This window comes from Eschrichtius robustus, chromosome 15 (genome assembly GCF_028021215.1).
Source record: "Eschrichtius robustus isolate mEscRob2 chromosome 15, mEscRob2.pri, whole genome shotgun sequence".
Lineage (NCBI taxonomy): Eukaryota > Metazoa > Chordata > Mammalia > Artiodactyla > Eschrichtiidae > Eschrichtius > Eschrichtius robustus.
The window spans coordinates 6960083-6978323 of record NC_090838.1 but is presented as its reverse complement, the minus strand read 5'-3'; the positions used below and the strand labels follow the sequence as shown (position 1 = coordinate 6978323).

At 39.5% G+C, this 18241-nt stretch overlaps 1 protein-coding gene across 2 annotated transcripts in view; it reads right to left on the bottom strand.

Moving 5' to 3' along the window:
- TAF1B (TATA-box binding protein associated factor, RNA polymerase I subunit B) overlaps positions 1-18241 on the bottom strand; it is a 56790-nt gene that overhangs the window by 27027 nt on the left and 11522 nt on the right. For both annotated transcript variants that reach the window (XM_068564282.1, XM_068564283.1), the window contains 3 exons: positions 17834-17987; positions 11836-11992; positions 1670-1769 (listed from right to left, as the gene is read on the bottom strand). In XM_068564282.1, coding sequence (XP_068420383.1) covers positions 1670-1769; positions 11836-11992; positions 17834-17987 — 411 coding nt within the window. The remainder of the gene's footprint in view (positions 1-1669; positions 1770-11835; positions 11993-17833; positions 17988-18241) is intronic.

Sequence of the window (18241 nt, the reverse complement as noted above, 5' to 3'; positions counted from 1 at the left end):
AGATCTGTACTATAAGAAATGTTAAAGGACTTTTTTAGACAGGAAGAGTGCCAGAAATGGCAAAATGTGGGTAAATATGAAGTAGTTCTTCTCATTTTAATTTCTTAAAACGATAAACAACTTTTTAAAGCAAAAATAATTCCAACGCATTGTGGAATATCTAACAGGTAAAGATAAAACGTTTAACACTAAGGGATGGGAGGAGGGAAGTGGAAGTATATATATTCTTGTAAGGGTCTTACACTATACATGTACTGGTATATTATTATTTGAGGCAGATTGTGGTAAGTTAAAGATGAATTTTATAAACTCTAGAACAACGTCTTAAAAAAATAGAGGTATGGTTAATAAATCAATAGTGGAGATAAAATGGATTCATAAAAAAAAATCTTAATTCAAAAAAGGTAGAAAAAGAAGAAAAAAGAAATAAAGACTAGATCGGACAAATAATAGTAAGATGGCACAAAAACAGAACAAAAGACCATACAATGAGTAAAAGGCCTAAAGCACTGTAGTTCCAAGTCTGAGACTACCATCTGCATGACCTCGGCAAATCATTCTACCTGTCTGAGGTGTTTACTCACAGGTAAAATTGGAAAGATGGTGAACCATACTCATGCAGGGGTTTAGTAAGGATCATAAATGTCTCTTGAATTAAACTGAAAACAATGTGAAGGTTGTGAAGGTTAGGAAAGCCTTTGAAAATAATTCCTTAAGTGGGTAAATGGAGGATAATATTTAATATTAATATTTAGTACACTGAAAACCTTCTGATGAAGAGCACAGGGAAAATAACCTTTGAGTACTATAAATAGTGATAAAGACTCATAATTAAAAGGACAGAAGCGCTGCCATTGGAGACATCTGAAAAGAGATCTAGAAGAAGCCTAACACAAGCAAAGGACTTAAAATAGTGCCTCTTGAGGGACTTCCCTGCTGGACCAGTGGGAAAGAATCCACCTTCCAATGCAGGGGATGCAGGTCCGATCCCTGTTCAGCGAACTAAGATCCCACATGCTGCGGGGCAACTAAGCCCACGCGCTGCAACTACTGAGCTCACGCGCCTCAACTAGAGAGCCCGCGTGCCGCAAACTACAGAGCCCACGCACCCTGGAGCCTGCACCACAATTAGGGAGAAGCCTGCGCGCTGCAACGAAAGATCCCGCATGCCTCAATGAGGACCCTATGTGCCACAACTAAGACCTGACGCAGCCAAAAATTTTTAAATTAATTAATTAATTAATTAATTATATTTAAAAAATAGTGCCTCTTGAAACAACATAATAACTTTCATCTCTTTTCTCCAAAGCAACATAGTGTGCAAACAACAACAAAAAATACTGTTTTTTAAATTTGAAATTACCTAAAGGTCTCTATATAAAACTTTTAGTCTCAACAATACACCTATTTGCAATGCACACACCTCACATTATAGCTGTATTTTGAGGATAGCATAACCTAAAGGATTAGATGTAGCCACATAAGGAAAATAAAAAATAATAATTCTACTCTTCATTAAATTATGACTATTGTCCATATTTGAATAGAACAAAAACTAGATGACATTTTTAAAAACTCCAACACCAAATAAGTCAGGAGAGGACTATAAATCACCAAATTACTCTTGTGTCTTATAAGTGACTACAAAGTAAAAAAGAAAGTAACTTACCTCTATAGCAAAGATTCCTTTGTCACGCCCATATAATTTCATCTCTTCTGGAAAATGCTGAAAAGCATTTATATAAGGAATATGTTCCTCTTCAACGAATCTATATTTTTAAAAAGAGTTTCAATAAAAGGTATGTACTGATTTGGCAAAGTAAACAAAAGAGGTAAAAATGTATTTCAAAGACAAGGTAAGAATCAGTTGAGTATACTGTATATCCTACATATATGTAAGGATAATTAATCTGAAAATATCTATTATTCTCTGTACCCTTGTGTGGAGAAAACATTTAGTTGATTAATAATCTCTTACGTTTCTGCCCAAATAGACAAAATATTTCTAAAAGGTGTGTTTATCTTATTTGTCAATTTACCACCAGGCTTGCAGACATGGCATTCCTTCCTCCTATCCCTAGTTCCTCTCACATGATTAGCTCCTACTTATCTCTTAAATCACTTCTTCAGGGAGACCTTCCTTGATCCCTGTTTTCCTTGTTAGAATACCTCCTTGCCCACCATTCGGTCTCCAGTACCTATGACAGTGCACGGTAGGTGCCTGTCACTGGAAGAACAATTAAACAAAGGAACATTTGTTCACCACTCCATCTCAATGTCTGGTACACAGTAGCTGATCAAATATTTTGAGTAAATTATTGAGTTTGAAGAAATTAGCACATATATATAAATAAACACTCATACATGCTTATTTACAATTCATTCATTCATTCAACAGACATTTATTGAGTACTATATACCCAACACTATTCTAGGCTGGGGGATATAGCAGTGAACAAAACAGTAAAATATTCTTGTTCCCATGGAGTTTACATTCTAGTGAAAAGAAAAAGATGACATAACAAATAAATGAAATTTATAGTATGTCAAATAGGAAAAAACGGTAAGAAGAAAAATAGAGAAGAATAGAGAAAGAGGGATGGGCACAGACTAACAGCATCCCATATACCCCTCCTAACCAACAAACCACTACTCCAGGCACGTCCCCTGGAAACACTGTCTCTACTTATAATATTATTATACTTTTCAAAAGTTTCAGTCTGTGACAGACTGGAAATTTAACAAATTGGTTCTTCATTACAGGCAATTTTAGAAGCACTGCATTAGAGGAAAGTTGTGTCTACCTGTAAAACATATCCTGAACCCCTTCACCTCATTCCATGTCTATTACCACCACCCTAATCCAAGCCACTACCTCTTGCTTTAAGTATAGAAAAGACCACCTGGTCTCCCTGCTTCCACCTGTGCCTACCTAGAATCCACTTTCCTCACAGTTGCCTGAGTGATCTTGAAAACATTAATCAGATTATTTGTCTCCTGCTAAAATCTTCCAGTGGCTTACTATCACACTTAAAGCCAAACTCCCAGTGGGAATGGGGTTTCCTTTTGGAGTGATGAATGTATCCTGGAAATAGAGGTGACGGTTGCACAACCTTGTGAATATACTGAAAACCACTGACTTGTACCCTTTAAAAGGGTGAGTTGTATTGTATATGAACTATACCTCCAAAAAAAAAAAATCCGAACTCCTAACTTGGCTTACAAAGACCTACATCTGGTCCCTGTTTATTACCTCCCTGTCCTCATCTTCCTACTCCTCCTTCAAGTTCTGACTCCCATCACTTCAGCCTCCTCTGCTCCTTGATCACACAGAGCTTGAAGCTGATTTAGAGCCTGGCACTAGCAGCCTCCCTCTACCTGGAACGCGAGTACTTCAGATGTTCAGCTGCTGGTTCTATTTTCAGTCAGAGTGCAGCGTAAACTCCACCTAGTCAGTGAGGCCTTCCCTAATAACCCACCTAAAGGAGCCAGCTGGTCATTCTCTATCACATCATCCTATTCCAATCTTCTGAAGAGCACTTCACTGTCTGATCGTTTTTTAATTTATTTGTGTATTTGCTCATCTGTTTCCTCCTCTCGTCTTAAACTTCACGAGAGCAGGGACTTGATCTATATATGGTTCACAACTGTATTTCAGGCGTCTAGACTCTAGAACAACACCTGTGTATAGTAGGTATTCAATGAATATTTGTGGAACAAATACATGTTGGCTATTTTTACTTATTATTATTGTTATTGTTAGGTAGGTAGGGTTCTTTAAAGGCTACCTAAGGGTTATGAATTTATCCTAAGGACTACGGATGCTGCTAAAGGATTTAAACAGGGAAGTGACATGCAGGATCAGTATAAAATGTATGGGTATTGGGGCCAGGCTAATAATGTATTCCCTTCAAATCAATGTTCTTTAAGTAGTTTTTCAATAGTAGGTCTCAAACTTTAGCATCCATTAGCATCCCCTGGAGGGCTTATTAAAACAGAGACTACCAGGCCCTGTCCCCAGAGTTTCTGATTCAGAAGGTTAGAATGGGTCCAAGAATTTGCATTTCTAACAAATCACCGGGTGACGCTGACACTGTGTTCGGGGGACCACACTTTGAGAAGAACCTGTGACTTGGAGCTCTCTTCCAAGAAAAGCAGAGAAAGAGGATCAGTGGTGAAGTCTCTTCTATTGCTCCAAGCAGTTAAACTGGGTCCCAAATTTGTATGTCCCACAGAGCAAAATAAAAGCCCTCCAGCTAACTAGAGCGAATCGCCTCGAAGGGAATTCCCCTTGGAGGGGGAAGGGAGGAAAGAGGGAGGAAAGGAAAGAGGGAGACAGAGGGGTGGGGAGAGAGGCAGAAGGAGAGGGGGGAGATAGAGAGAGACAGATAGACAAAGGTGCAGGATCTTACCCCATCCTTCCAACCACATAGAATACTCTCCCTGAGAAGAATTTTCGGGCAAATATTACTTTCTCCATCTTGTTAGATTTCTAGGAGAGTTGCGTTACCCCCTTAGAGATTGCCCTGGGTGGGATGGCTAACCCTGTTATCCAGCTCCAGTGACATGATTAGACTGCTGTTTCTATTAAGATCCCTCTGGTTATCAGGAGGAAATGGAGAGGAGTGGCACAAGACTCACTTGGAAGGTTGCTAAGTAACCCAGGTGAAGATAGAGGGAATCGGGGAAAAATTGTTTGAGAGTTATTTTGGAAGTATAATTGACAGGACATAATGATTAACTATACGTAGAGAGAGGAAAGAGTCAAGGATGAGTCTCAGGTGCCTGTATGGGATGCAACATGGCCCAGGTATTTACGAAGAAAGGAAATACTGGAGGAGGAGCTGGATTGAGGAGAAGGATGATGAAGGAGTGTCCAGAAGGCAGGTGAATATATGAATATATGGGTCTGGTCCTCAGTAGACAAGTCTGGGCTGGAAATTCAGATTTGGGAGTCATCATCACATAGACGGTAATTAAAGCCTTGGGAAAGGATGAGATCACCCAATGAGGGCATACAGAACAAGATGAGGTATGTATGTATGTATGTATGTATGTATGTATGTATGTATGTATGTATGTATGTATTTATGGCTGCGTTGGGTCTTCACTGCTGCACGCGGGCTTTCTCTAGTTGTGGTGAGCGGCGGCTACTCTTCGTTGCAGTGTGCGGGCTTCTCATTGTCGTGGCTTCCCTTGTTGCAGAGCACGGGCTCTAGGCAAGCAAGCTTCAGGAGTTGTGGCACATGGGCTCAGTAGTTGTGGCTTGCGGGCTCTAGAGCTCAGGCTCAGTAGTTGTGGCACATGGGCTTAGTTGCTCTGCAGCATGTAGGATCTTCCTGGGCCAGGGCTTGAACCCATGTCGCTTGCACTGGCAGGCAGATTCTTAACAACTGCGCCACCAGGGAAGCCTCGAGGTTTTTAGCTTAACAGTAAAATTCACTGAATCATGGACTATCTGCATGTACTGTTTTTTGTGTTTTCTTTTAAACATCTTTATTGGAGTATAATTGCTTTACATTGTTGTGTTAGTTGCTGCTGTATAACAAAGTGAATCAGCTATACTTACACATATATCCCTATACCCCCTCCCTCTTGCGTCTCCCTCCCACCCTCCCTATCTCACCCCTCTAGGTGGTCACAAACCACGAGCTGATCTCCCTGTGCTATGCGGCTGCTTCCCACTAGCTATCTAGTTTACATTTGGTAGCGTATATATGTCCATGCCACTCTCTCACTTCCTCCCAGCTTACCCTTCCCCCTCCCCATGTCCTCAAGTCCATTCTCTACATCTGCGTCTTTATTCCTCTCCTGCCCCTAGGTTCTTCAGAACCATTTTTTTTAAATTCCATATGTATGTGTTAGCATACGGTATTTGTTTTTCTCCTTCTGACTTACTTCACTCTGTATGACAGACTCTAGGTCCATCCACCTCACTACAAATAACTCAATTTCGTTTCTTTTTATGACTGAGTAATATTCTATTGTATATATGTGCCACATCTTCCTTATCCATTCATCTGTCGATGGACACTTAGGTTGCTTCCATGTCCTGGGTATTGTAAACAGTGCAGCAATGAACATTGTGGCACATGACTCTTTTTGAATAATGGTTTTCTCAGGGTGTAAGACCAGTAGTGGGACTGCCGAGTCATATGGTAGTTCTGTTTTTAGTTTTTTAAGGAACCTCCATACTGTCCTCCATAGTGGCTGTATCAATTTACTTTCCCACCAACAGTGCAGGAGGGTTCCCTTTTCTCCATACCCTATCCAGCATTTATTGTTTGTATATATTTTGATGATGGCCATTCTGACTGGTGTGAGGTGATATCTCACTGTAGTTTTGATTTGCATTTCTCTAATGATTAGTGATGTTGAGCATCCTTTCATGTGTCTGTTGGCTATCTGTATATCTTCTTTGGAGAAATGTCTATTTAGGTCTTCTGCCCATTTTTGGATTGGGTTCTTTGTTTTTTTGATATTGAGCTGCATGAGCTGCTTGTATATTTTGGAGATTAATCCTTTGTCAGTTGCTTCATTTGCAAATATTTTCTCCCATTCTGAGGGTTCTTTTTGTCTTGTTTATGGTTTCCTTTGCTGTGCAAAAGCTTTTAAGTTTCATTAGGTTTATTTGTTTATTTGTTTATTTTTGTTTTTATTTCCATTTCTCTAGGGGGTGGGTCAAAAAGGATCTTGCTGTGATGTATGTCATAGAGTGTTCTGCCTATGTTTTCCTCTAAGGGTTTGATAGTGTCTGGCCTTACATTTAGGTCTTTAATCCACTTTGCGTTTATTTTTGTGTATGGTGTTAGGGAGTGTTCTCATTTCTTTCTTTTACATGTAGCTGTCCAGTTCTCCCAGCACCACTTATTGAAGAGGCTGTCTTTTCTCCACTGTATATTCTTCCCTCCTTTATCAAGGATAAGGTGACCATATGTGAGTGGGTTTATCTCTGGGCTTTCTATCCTGTTCCATTGATCTATATTTCTGCTTTTGTCAATACTGTCTTGATTACTGTAGCTTTGTCTGAAGTCTGGGAGCCTGATTCGTTCAGCTCCGTTTTCCTTTCTGAAGATTGCTTTGGCTATTCAGGATCTTTTTTGTTTCCATACAAATTGTGAAATTTTTTGTTCTAGTTCTGTGAAAAATGCCATTGGTAGTTTGATAGGGATTGCATTGACTCTGCAGATTGCTTTGGGTAGTAGAGTCATTTTCACAATGTTGATTCTTCCAATCCAAGAACATGGTATATCTCTCCATCTATCTGTATCATCTTTAATTTCTTTCATCAGTGTCTTATAGTTTTCTGCATACAGGTGTTTTGTCTCCTTAGGTAGGTTTATTCCTAGGTATTTTATTCTTTTTGTTGCAATGGTAAACGGGAGTGTTTCCTTAATTTCTCTTTCAGACTTTTCATCGTTAGTGTATAGGAATGCAAGAGATTTCTGTCCATTAATTTTGTATCCTGCTACTTTACCAAATTCATTGATGAGCTCCAGTAGTTTTCTGGTACCATCTTTAGGATTCTCTATGTATAGTATCATGTCATCTGCAAACAGTGACAGTTTTACTTCTTCTTTTCCGATTTGGATTCCTTTTATTTCTTTTTCTTCTCTGACTGCTGTGGCTAAAACTTCCAAAACTATGTTGATAATAGTGGTGAGAGTGGTCAACCTTGTCTTGTTCCTGATCTTAGTGGAAATGGTTTCAGTTTTTCACCATTGAGAATGATGTTGGCTGTGGGTTTGTCATATATGGCCTTTATTATGTTGAGGTAAGTTCCCTCTATGCCTACTTTCTGGAGCGTTTTTATCACAAATGGGTGTTGAATTCTGTCAAAAGCTTCTTCTGCATCTACTGAGATTATCATATGGTTTTTATCCTTCAATTTATTAATATGGTGTATCACATTGATTGATTTGCATATAATGAAGAATCCTTGCATTCCTGGGATAAACCCCACTTGATCATGGTGTATGATCCTTTTAATGAGCTGCTGGATTCTGTTTGCTAGTATTTTGTTGAGGATTTTTGCATCTATGGTCATCAGCAATATTGGCCTGTAGTTTTCCTCTTTTGTAACATCTTTGTCTGGGTTTGGTATCAGGGTGATGGTGGCCTTGTAGAATGCATTTGGGAGTGTTCCTCCTTCTGCTGTATTTTGGAAGAGTTTGAGAAAGATAGGTGTTAGCTCTTCTCTAAATGTTTGATAGAATTCACCTGTGAAGCCATCTGGTCCTGGGCTTTTGTTTGTTGGAAGACTTTTAATCACAGTTTCAATTTCAGTGCTTGTGATTGGTCTGTTTATATTTTCTATTTCTTCCTGGTTCAGTCTCAGAAGGTTGTGCTTTTCTAAGAATGTGTCCATTTCCTCCAGGTTGTCCATTTTATTGGCATATAGTTGCCTGTAGTAAACTCTCACGATCCTTTGTATTTCTGCAGTGTCAGTTGTTACTTGTCCTTTTTCATTTCTAATTCTGTTGATTTGAGTCTTCTCCCTTTTTCTTGAGTCTGGCTAATGGTTTATCAATTTTGTTTATCTTCTCAACGAACCAGCTTTTAGTTTTTATTGATCTTTGCTATCATTTCCTTCATTTCTTTTTCAGTTATTTCTGATCTGATCTTTATGATTTCTTTCCTTCTGCTAACTTTGGGTTTTGTTTGTTCTTCCTTCTCTAATTGCTTTAGGTGTAAGGTTAGGTTGTTTGAGATTTTTCTTGTTTCTTGAGGTAGGATTGTACTGCTATAAACTTCCCTCTTAGAACTGCTTTTGCTGCATCTCATCGGTTTTGGGTCATTGTGTTTTCATTGTCATTTGTTTCTAGGTATTTTTTGATTTCCTCTTTGATTTCTTCACTGATCTCTTGGTTATTTAGTAGCGTATTGTTTGGCCTCCATGTGTTTGTATTTTTTACAGTTTTTTTCCTGTAATTGGTATCTAGTCTCAGAGCACTGTGGTCAGAAAAGATCCTTGATATGACTTCAATTTTCTTAAATTTACCAAGGCTTGATTTGCAACCCAAGACATGATCTATCCTGGAGAATGTTCCATAAGCATTTGAGAAGAAAGTGTATTCTGTTGTTTTTGGATGGAATGTCCTATAAATATCAATTAAGTCCATCTTGTTTAATGTATCATTTAAAGCTTGTGTTTCCTTGTTTATTTTCATTGTGGATGATCTGTCCATTGGTTAAAGTCCCCTACTATGACTGTGTTACTGTCGATTTCCCCTTTTATGGCTGTTAGCATTTGCCTTATGTATTGAGGTGCTCCTATGTTGGGTGCACAAGTATTTACAATTGTTATATCTTCTTCTTGGATTGATCCCTTGATCATTATGTAGTGTCCTTCTTTGTGTCTTGTAATAGTCTTTATTTTAAAGTCTATTTTGTCTGATATGAGAATTGCTACTCCAGCTTTCTTTTGATTTCCATTTGCATGGAATATCTTTTTCCATCCCCTCACTTTCAGTCTGTATGTGTCCCTAGGTCTGAAGTGGGTCTCTTGCAGACAGCATATATACGGGTCTTGTTTTTGTATCCATTCAGCCAGTCTATGTCTTTTGGTTGGAGCATTTAATCCATTTACATTTAAGGTAATTATCAGTATGTATGTTCCTATTACCAATTTCTTAATTGTTTTGGGTTTGTTATTGTAAGTCTTTCCCTTGTGCTTCCTGCCTAGAGAAGTTCCTTTAGCATTTGTTGTAAATCTTGTTTGGTGGTGCTGAATTCTCTTAGCTTTTGCTTGTCTGTAAAGGTTTTAATTTCTCTGTTGAATCTGAATGAGATCCTTGCTGGGTAGAGTAATCTTGGTTACAGGTTTTTCCCTTTCATCACTTTAAATATGTCCTGCCGCTCCCTTCTGGCTTGCAGGGTTTCTGCTGAAAGATCAGCTGTTAACCTTATGGGGATTCCCTTGTATGTTATTTCTTGCTCTTCCCTCACTGCTTTTAGTATTTTTTCTCTGTATTTAATTTTTTTATTTTTTTTAATTTTTTTTTTATTTTTGGCTGCATTGGGTCTTCGTTGCTGTGCGCAGGCTTTCTCTAGTTGCGGTAGGCGGGGGCTACTCTTCGTTATGGTGTGCAGGCTTCTCATTGCGGTGGCTTCTCCTGTTGCAGAGCACAGGCTCCAGGTGCTCAGGCTTCAGCAGTTGTAGCACGCAGGCTCAGTAGTTGTGGCGCACAGGCTCAGTAGTTGTGGCGCACGGGCTCAGTTGCTCCGTGGCATGTGGGATCTTCCTGGACCAGGGCTCGAACCCGTGTCCCGTGCATTGGCAGGCGGATTCCCAACCACTGCGCCACCAGGGAAGCCCTGTATTTAATTTTTGACAGTTGGATGAATGTGTCTTGGCGTGTTTCTCCTTGGATTTATCCTGTATGGGACTCTCTGCGCTTCCTGGACTTGATTGACTATTTCCTTCTCCATATTAGGGAAGTTTTCAACTTGCATGTACTGTTAATCACATCTGAGAAAAGCCTTGTTATTTGGTTGATGTGGCCAAATTCAAAGGCACTATCCTCATTTACCAGAGGCATTTTATTTAATCAAAGGGCCTAGTGCCTATAATGATGATGATGATGAAGAAAACATAAACAACAATAACCAGCATTGAGTTCTTATTACGTGCCAGGCGCTATGTGCTTTTCATGTAGTACTAGTTATTGAAAGTAGTTTCAAACCCTCTGAGGTAGATATTATTATTAGCCTCATTTTACCAATGAGGAAACAGAGGCAGAGAGAAATTAAATAACTTACTCAAGGTCCTGTAACACATGAGTGGCAGAGCCAGGATTTGAACCCAGGAGTCTGGTTCTAAATCTGTGCTCTTAAAATCACTCTACACACTGAAAAAAACTCAAATGTTATTATTTAGAACACATATTAAGCAAGGGAAAATTAACACATTAATGATTTTGGCACATCTTCTATTTAATGAGAAATTCTTACACAGAACGCCATAATTTATTCATTAACTATAAAACCCGGCAGATTACCTTGAAAAATGTAAATGCTGACTATCTACATAACAGGTTCTTTTAAGAGCTTTGTTTTTAATTTTGGCTTATAAACACAGACAACCTGTATTTTAGCTCTTAACAATACCAATGTATGCTTTTGTGTAACTACTAATAACATTTGCCAACGTAAAGGTCATCTGTTCATCCTCTCTCTTAAAAATGAAAAATACTGGGCTTCCCTGGTGGCGCAGTGGTTGAGAATCTGCCTGCCAATGCAGGGGGCACGGGTTTGAGCCCTGGTCTGGGAAGATCCCACATGCCGCGGAGCAACTGGGCCCGTGAGCCACAATTACTGAGCCTGCGCATCTGGAGCCTGTGCTCCCCAACAATAGAGGCCGCGATAGTGAGAGGCCCGTGCACTGCGATGAAGAGTGGCCCCCGCTTGCCACAACTAGAGAAAGCCCTCGCACAGAAACGAAGACCCAACACAGCCATAAATAAATAAATAAATAAATACAAATAAAATGACTAATACTCTTATTAAAAAAAAAAAAGTGAAAAATACTTAATACTACTACTCAGGTAATTAAATGTCACTTTTCATCTTCAAAGCACTTTACTCACATTAGAAAATTAATTTTCTAATACCCCATTGTAAGATAAATAGTATTATTTCCACTACCTAAATAAGGAAACCAAGGAGATGAATTATTAGCCCAAGGAGAATTAAATTTCAGAGTTAGAATTCAGACTGCCCAATCTTTCCCTTCCTTAATTTAAACCTCCTTGTAAAATCCAAAATATCCAAGGCTGTCTCCTAGTGCACACAGATAGTCAGCAGAAGCATCATTATACGAGAGGCCCAGCTTACCTCAGAAGATCCGCAAGAGTGATTGTCTCCCTCTGCCAAAGCAATGACAGGTAGCAGAAAGCTAGCGTCCGTGGCACAGTCATCTTCACAATTCCCTTCTCCTTTCGCAGTGAATACTCTACTCCGTCAAGAGATCCGGAACAGACAGATGCAGTTTCTAAAAGGACAAAGGGAGATTTTTAAAAGTACAAGCAACTATTTTGGACAACAAAGAAGAAAAACAGCCAAATCCAAAGAGGTACTTTAAATATCTTTAGATTACTGATATAATCTTTACAAAGAACAATTTGGCAATAAAGAGCAATAACGATTCAGAAAAAAATTGGCCAAAAAGGTAACTGCTGGTTCTTTGTGGGAGTTGGATGAGCTGAGATTCCAAGGAGGGATTTGTCTTGTTTGAATTTTTGTATAGTTAACAGGAACAATTTTTCGAATAAATAAAAGGACAAACAATTACAAAGCAAAAAATGTGTAATTCCTTTGAGTCACGCCTCAACTCACCTGTCCCCTTCTCTGAGAGGCTCTCCAAACACTAGCTAAGGCAGCACCCCCTCCCACTCCCATCCTGCAGGCATCCTCCCCCACGGGGCATTATTCCATCCTCAACTCATTCATTCCACAAATACTTATCCACCTCATTCTTTGTGCCACTCTTCTAGGTCTGGGGAAATGACAGTGTACAGTCTCTCATCTCTCCTAAAACCTACATACTAGTAGTGAGAGACAGTAAATAAACGCCCCCCACACACACAAAAATTTGCAGACAGTGGTTAAGCACAACACAGAAGAATAGCACTGGAGGGGCATACAAAATGATGGGAAGGGAAGAGACACGTGCTATTTTACACGGGTGGTCAGAGAAGCCTCTTTGGGAAAGTGACATCTGAGCAGAGACCTGAATGAAATCAGAGAATAAGTCTTAAGGATCTGGGGAGGAACACCAAGTACATTAGCAGAGTCAACCTGAAGGAACATCAAGGAAGCCAGTGTGGCGAGAGCACCACGGGTGAGGGGAAAGTGTTAAGACATGACAGGAGAGAGTAAGAAACCGTATTGCTAAAGGGCTTTGTCGGTCATGATTTGTACTTTAGATTTTCTTCTAAGTATGTAAGAAGTTTCTGGAGAGTTTTAAACAGAAGAGCTACATGATCTCATTTATGGTTTTAAAAGGTTCCTCTGGCTGCTATGAAGAGTGGAGCTGGGGAGGGCACACGGGAGACCACGATTCCAGGTCGACAACAACGGGCACTTGTACTGGAGTGGCGACCCTACAGATGGTGAGAAGTGGCTGGATTCCGGACATATTTTGAAAGCAGAGTCAAAAGGATTTACTGATGGACTGGATGTGAAGTATGAGAAAAAAAAGAGAAAACAAGTAGGATTCTAAGGGTTTTGGACTGAGCAACAAGGAGAATGGAGATGCCAGTTACTGAGACAAGGAAGATGGCAGAAGATCAGGTTTGACAAGAGAAATCAAGATATCAGAATTGCACAAGTATAAGATTTTATTAAGCATACAAACAGAAATGTCGAGTAGGTAGCTGAATATAAAAAATCCTATAGTTGAGAGGATGGGCAAGAGATAGGAATTTTAGGGTTGTCAGGATATAACTGGTGTTTAAAGTAAGGAGTGAGGGTAGATTTAAAAAGCAGGATGAGGAATGACCCTGAGAAACTCCAACCTTCCTTGGGCAAAAACTCTCCAAATTATCCCTCAAAATCCCCTTTTCCAAATCCCGTAAATCCTTTCTTCATTGCGTTTATCAGGAACTGAACTTTCCTTTTTCATGGTTGCATTTATTGTCAGCTCCTCCCAGCACACTCTAAGCAGCCTGAGGACAGTCTTGCTCACCACTGCATCCCCAGAGCTCAGAACAGTCTCTAGCACGGAAGAGGAACCCAATAAATATTTGGTGACAAACGGTCTAGCAGTTCTACCTCTCAGATTTCATCCTAGTGAAATGATTTTAAAAACATGCCAAGATTCTGGGTCAAGGCATGTTGTGGCAACACTGTTTATAATAAGACAAAACTTTCAAACAACCAAGTGACTGGAATAGAAATGTAATTAAATAACTCCATGCAAGGGAGCAGTGCTTAACAATTTACACAATGCTTTAGATCAGTGGCTCTCAAGGTACAGTCCCTGGAGCAGGTATATTAGCATCACCTGAGAACTTACTAGAGCTGCAAATTATCGAACCTACCAGCCTGTGGTTTAACAAGCCCTCCAGATGATTCTGGTGGATGCTAAAGTTTGAAGACTACTGTTTTATAGGAATATACAAGGACACAGATTTCCATAAAATATTACGTTAAAACTTTCTATATATATCATATATATAACAACATGTAGGGACTTCCAGTTAAGATGGCAGATTGAAAACATACGTTAGGCTCTGTTCTGTCCCACTTCAATTATAAAGAAATTTTCAAAAGATATAAATACAAGAACAAATAACATGGAAAAGGAGACAACAGCAATAAAATTTTAAAAGCTGGAAAGCAAATGGATGGATGATTATTGCCTTAGCAGTGCTGAGAAAGCTGGATTCACAGCCAGCAGTAGGGAAAGCCAGAAATCAATCTAATTTTCCCCTGGGGACCTCTAAAGAAAGCTCAGGAATCGGTTAAACCAGGTACCCCTGGAAACTGAGTGAAATAGGACTAATACTGGAAGGATAGCTTGGAAGTCCGATTAAGAAGAAGTTAGGCACCCAGACTTCTCCCCAAACTCCATGCGGCCAAATGACTGCTCCCCAATCTTGCCAGAAAATTGGAAGTTTCTCCTCTAGAGACAGTAAAACAAAGGGCTCTCTGGGATAGGGCGTCAGTCACATACACAGTTGAAGTAGGGGTATCTTACTGAAAACAGGAGGATTAAGTGAACGTTTACATATTGAGTATTGAGACAACCCCCTCCTCCCCTGAGGCCTTTTTCCCACCCAGTTCCCAGAACAGTCGGGGTTACAACCTCCAAATGGAAAATCTGATCAGCTAAGGGGGAAAAAAATTAAAGATGACAATGCTGAAGGTTCACTAAGAAAATAAACCAGAGCAGAGCTGACAAGATTAACCATGGGTACAAAGTTTCAATCCACTTTTCAATCTCCATTCTTAAACGGGACTAGCCTTCTTAAGCCCACTAAACACTTGAAGAAATCCTCTAACATAAAAAGGCAAGGCCAAAACACATTTTCAAATCAGTGGGAAATAATATTAATATCCTCAGCAAAATAAGAAAAGGTGCTCCACAAAAATGAGGGAGTGAACCAAGAGGGAAGATGAAGTGAGATCAAGGAAATAAGAAATTTAGCAAAAGAGAGGTGACAGAATCCTTGGAATGGTGGTAAAGAGATCCCAAAGACAGCTGGGACACAGGTCTAGAAATACATCATTCTAGATCAGAGCGGCTCAGAAGCTCCAGAAAGTCTATTACAGAAGATGAAGTTGACAGAATATCTAAGGAATTGAGAGATTTTCAGAACTGAGGGGAAGCGTGGAGACACATTAGTAATAAATTATAGATTAGTAATAAATAAATAGAAAACTAGACAAATAACAAGACAATTATCAACTCTGGAAAAACCGAAGGATATACAGAAAAAGTAATCATAGTAAGCTATGTGGTTCAGTTCTGAATAGCATTTATACACTTACAATTTAAGCACCAAAACTTGATCCAGTAAAAAATTATATTGGAAAGATAGAGAATGAGAAATTCATAATTGTGTGTTGGTAACTACATGGGGAGGGGGGCAGTGAAGGATGAGCCAAAGAGCTAAGGCTTCATCTTCCATAGTGGGAATTTAATTGCTGATGTCCAAAACCGGAAATCAAGGTGTAGTACTAGAAGCATGCGATAGAGATACGCAGGTTGCAAAAGAGCTGAAAATGAATGCCTCTTGGAAACAGGACATTTCGGGGAGACAATGAACTGCAATTTATTTTTATTTGTTATTTTTGTAATTTATTATAACAAGTCATAAATTTATTTGAATTAACATGCATGTAGAATTCTGATTAAAAAAATTTAAAGAATGAAGAGATAGCTCACATTTTTGCAAAACAAAATAATAAAACTCTTTCCCTTTCTCTTTATATATACATGAATAAAAAACCTGAGCTGGGACAAAGTGACAGAGGGGCATGGACATATATACACTACCAAACGTAAAATAGATAGCTAGTGGGAAGCAGCCTCATAGCACAGGGAGATCAGCTCGGTGCTTTGTGACCACCTAGAGGGGTGAGATAGGGAGGGTGGGAGGGAGGGAGACGCAAGAGAGAAGAGGTATGGGGATATATGTATACCTATAGCTGATTCACTTTGTTGTACAACAGAAACTAACACAACATTGTAAAGCAATTATACTCCAATTAAAAAAAAAAACAAAAACCTTTTGGAGTATAGTAGAATACAGTGGCAGTGGTTATTCTGGGGTGATAGACAGTAACTGGTGATTTTATTTTCTTTATGAATATCTGCATTTTTTTGGCCGCACCTCGCAGCTTGTGGGATCTTAGTCCCCCGACCAGGAATTGAACCCGGACCTCGGCAGTGAAAGTCCTAACCACTAGACCGCCAGGCAATTCCCATGAATATCTCCATTATATAGTTTTGTAATAAGAGTTGTTTTAATAGTTACACTTAATGTAAAAATGAAAATAAGGCTCTAAGGATCATCATTTACTAAAAAACAAACATGCAAACAAAAACCCCTAACATAGGTAAATAATCACGATGCTTTATTTAAAAGGCTTCGATGCGGGTACTTCCCTGGTGGTCCAGTGGGTAAGACTCTGCACGCCCAATGCAGGGGCCCTGGGTTTGATCCCCGGTCAGGGAACTAGATCCTGCACGCATGCCACAACTGAGAGTCTGCATGCCGCAACGAAGATTCTGCGTGCTGCAACTAAGGCCCAGCACAGCCAAAATAAACAAACAAACAAACCAAATAAATAAATATTTTTTTAAAATAAATAAAAGGCTTGGATGGTTTAGAGTCCTAGTCCTCTGGGACTATCTGAGCCAGGCTTGCCTGAAGGCATGGAGAAGGAAACGCCAGAGATTCCATGCTGCCCAATTAGCCTATGATTCTAACTTCTTTGGACACAAAATGTAACTTAACTGATATCTGTGTCATTGTGCAGTCCAACAAGAAATGTAGATATGCTGAAGAAAACAAAACAAAACAAATGGGGATATGCTGATAATAGGAATTTTTAATCTTTGGAGGGCAAGGGGCTTGCAAAGAAGCACTCCATACTTCTGATGTGTTTTGTTGAAAATTTTATATAACCATGCTTAATGCAGATTTCAACAATCCCTAACACCAGAGGTTTTGGAAGCTATCTCTCAAAGAACTCTATCAGCACACACCAAGATTCTAGCAATCTATAATAAATTCTTGGTCTGTTCTTTGAGCTCTGTTTTCTACCACTTTTTTTTTTTTTTTAAAGGAGTGTGGAAACAACTAAAATCATGAATGAATGCTTTCAGGAGGTCTATATCTGTAACCTTAAATATATTCCTTATCTACTTTAAATTATGGAATTAAATCAGAAGGTAAGACACCTGTATACACACACATAATATGGTACGTTTTATTCAGCCTGCTATGCTGAGAAACTGGGCGACTTATCTTTGACTCTTGTCTATCTTACCTTATGGCTAAGTTCTGTCATTTCTCTGCTGCAACTTTTCTCCGAAAATTCTGAGCCCACACCTATCTTTATGGAGCTAGCATCCTTTCTGGATCTACTTACTGTTTAGCTCCCTTTAAAAATCACACCAAAAAACTCGTGTAGAGATGATGTACCTTTTTAAAAATTGCACTAAGATTTCATTTAGTTTACCTTTCTCCTTGCCATATGATTCAACAAGTCATTCTGCCTTGCTAGGCCAAGTTTCCCTCCTTGGAATATGAAGAGATTAGACTATTTTTAAGATGCACTGCCAGCTTTAAAATTCTAGGTAGTTTGATTCTCATCTTACCTGATTGTGACGCTTTGATGATGGGGAGAGGCTTCTGAGCGTGGACCTCCGGCTGAGATTCTGCTCCGCTTTCAACAAAAGAAGGACAGCTCAAGTCACTCAGCAGCTCAGGCTCACTGTCCCAGTCTGAATGACTTGGATTATCTTCTAATACCTATTTTGTAAAATAATATAAATTGTGACTTTACAGGAATTTACAACATAATTAACTTCCACAAACTTAAACAATTCCTGAGCATCACAAACACCAGAGAAGGAGCCCCTCTAGAGAGCTGCAGCCGCCTGCCCAGTCCGAGGCCGAAAGACCCTGACTTCCGCACGTAGCTCCCCAGCACCTCCCGGCAATGCTTCTTGGAGAAGGGCTTCAAACGAGCGTGAGCAAGGAAACAGGCAGACGTGTCAGGCCTC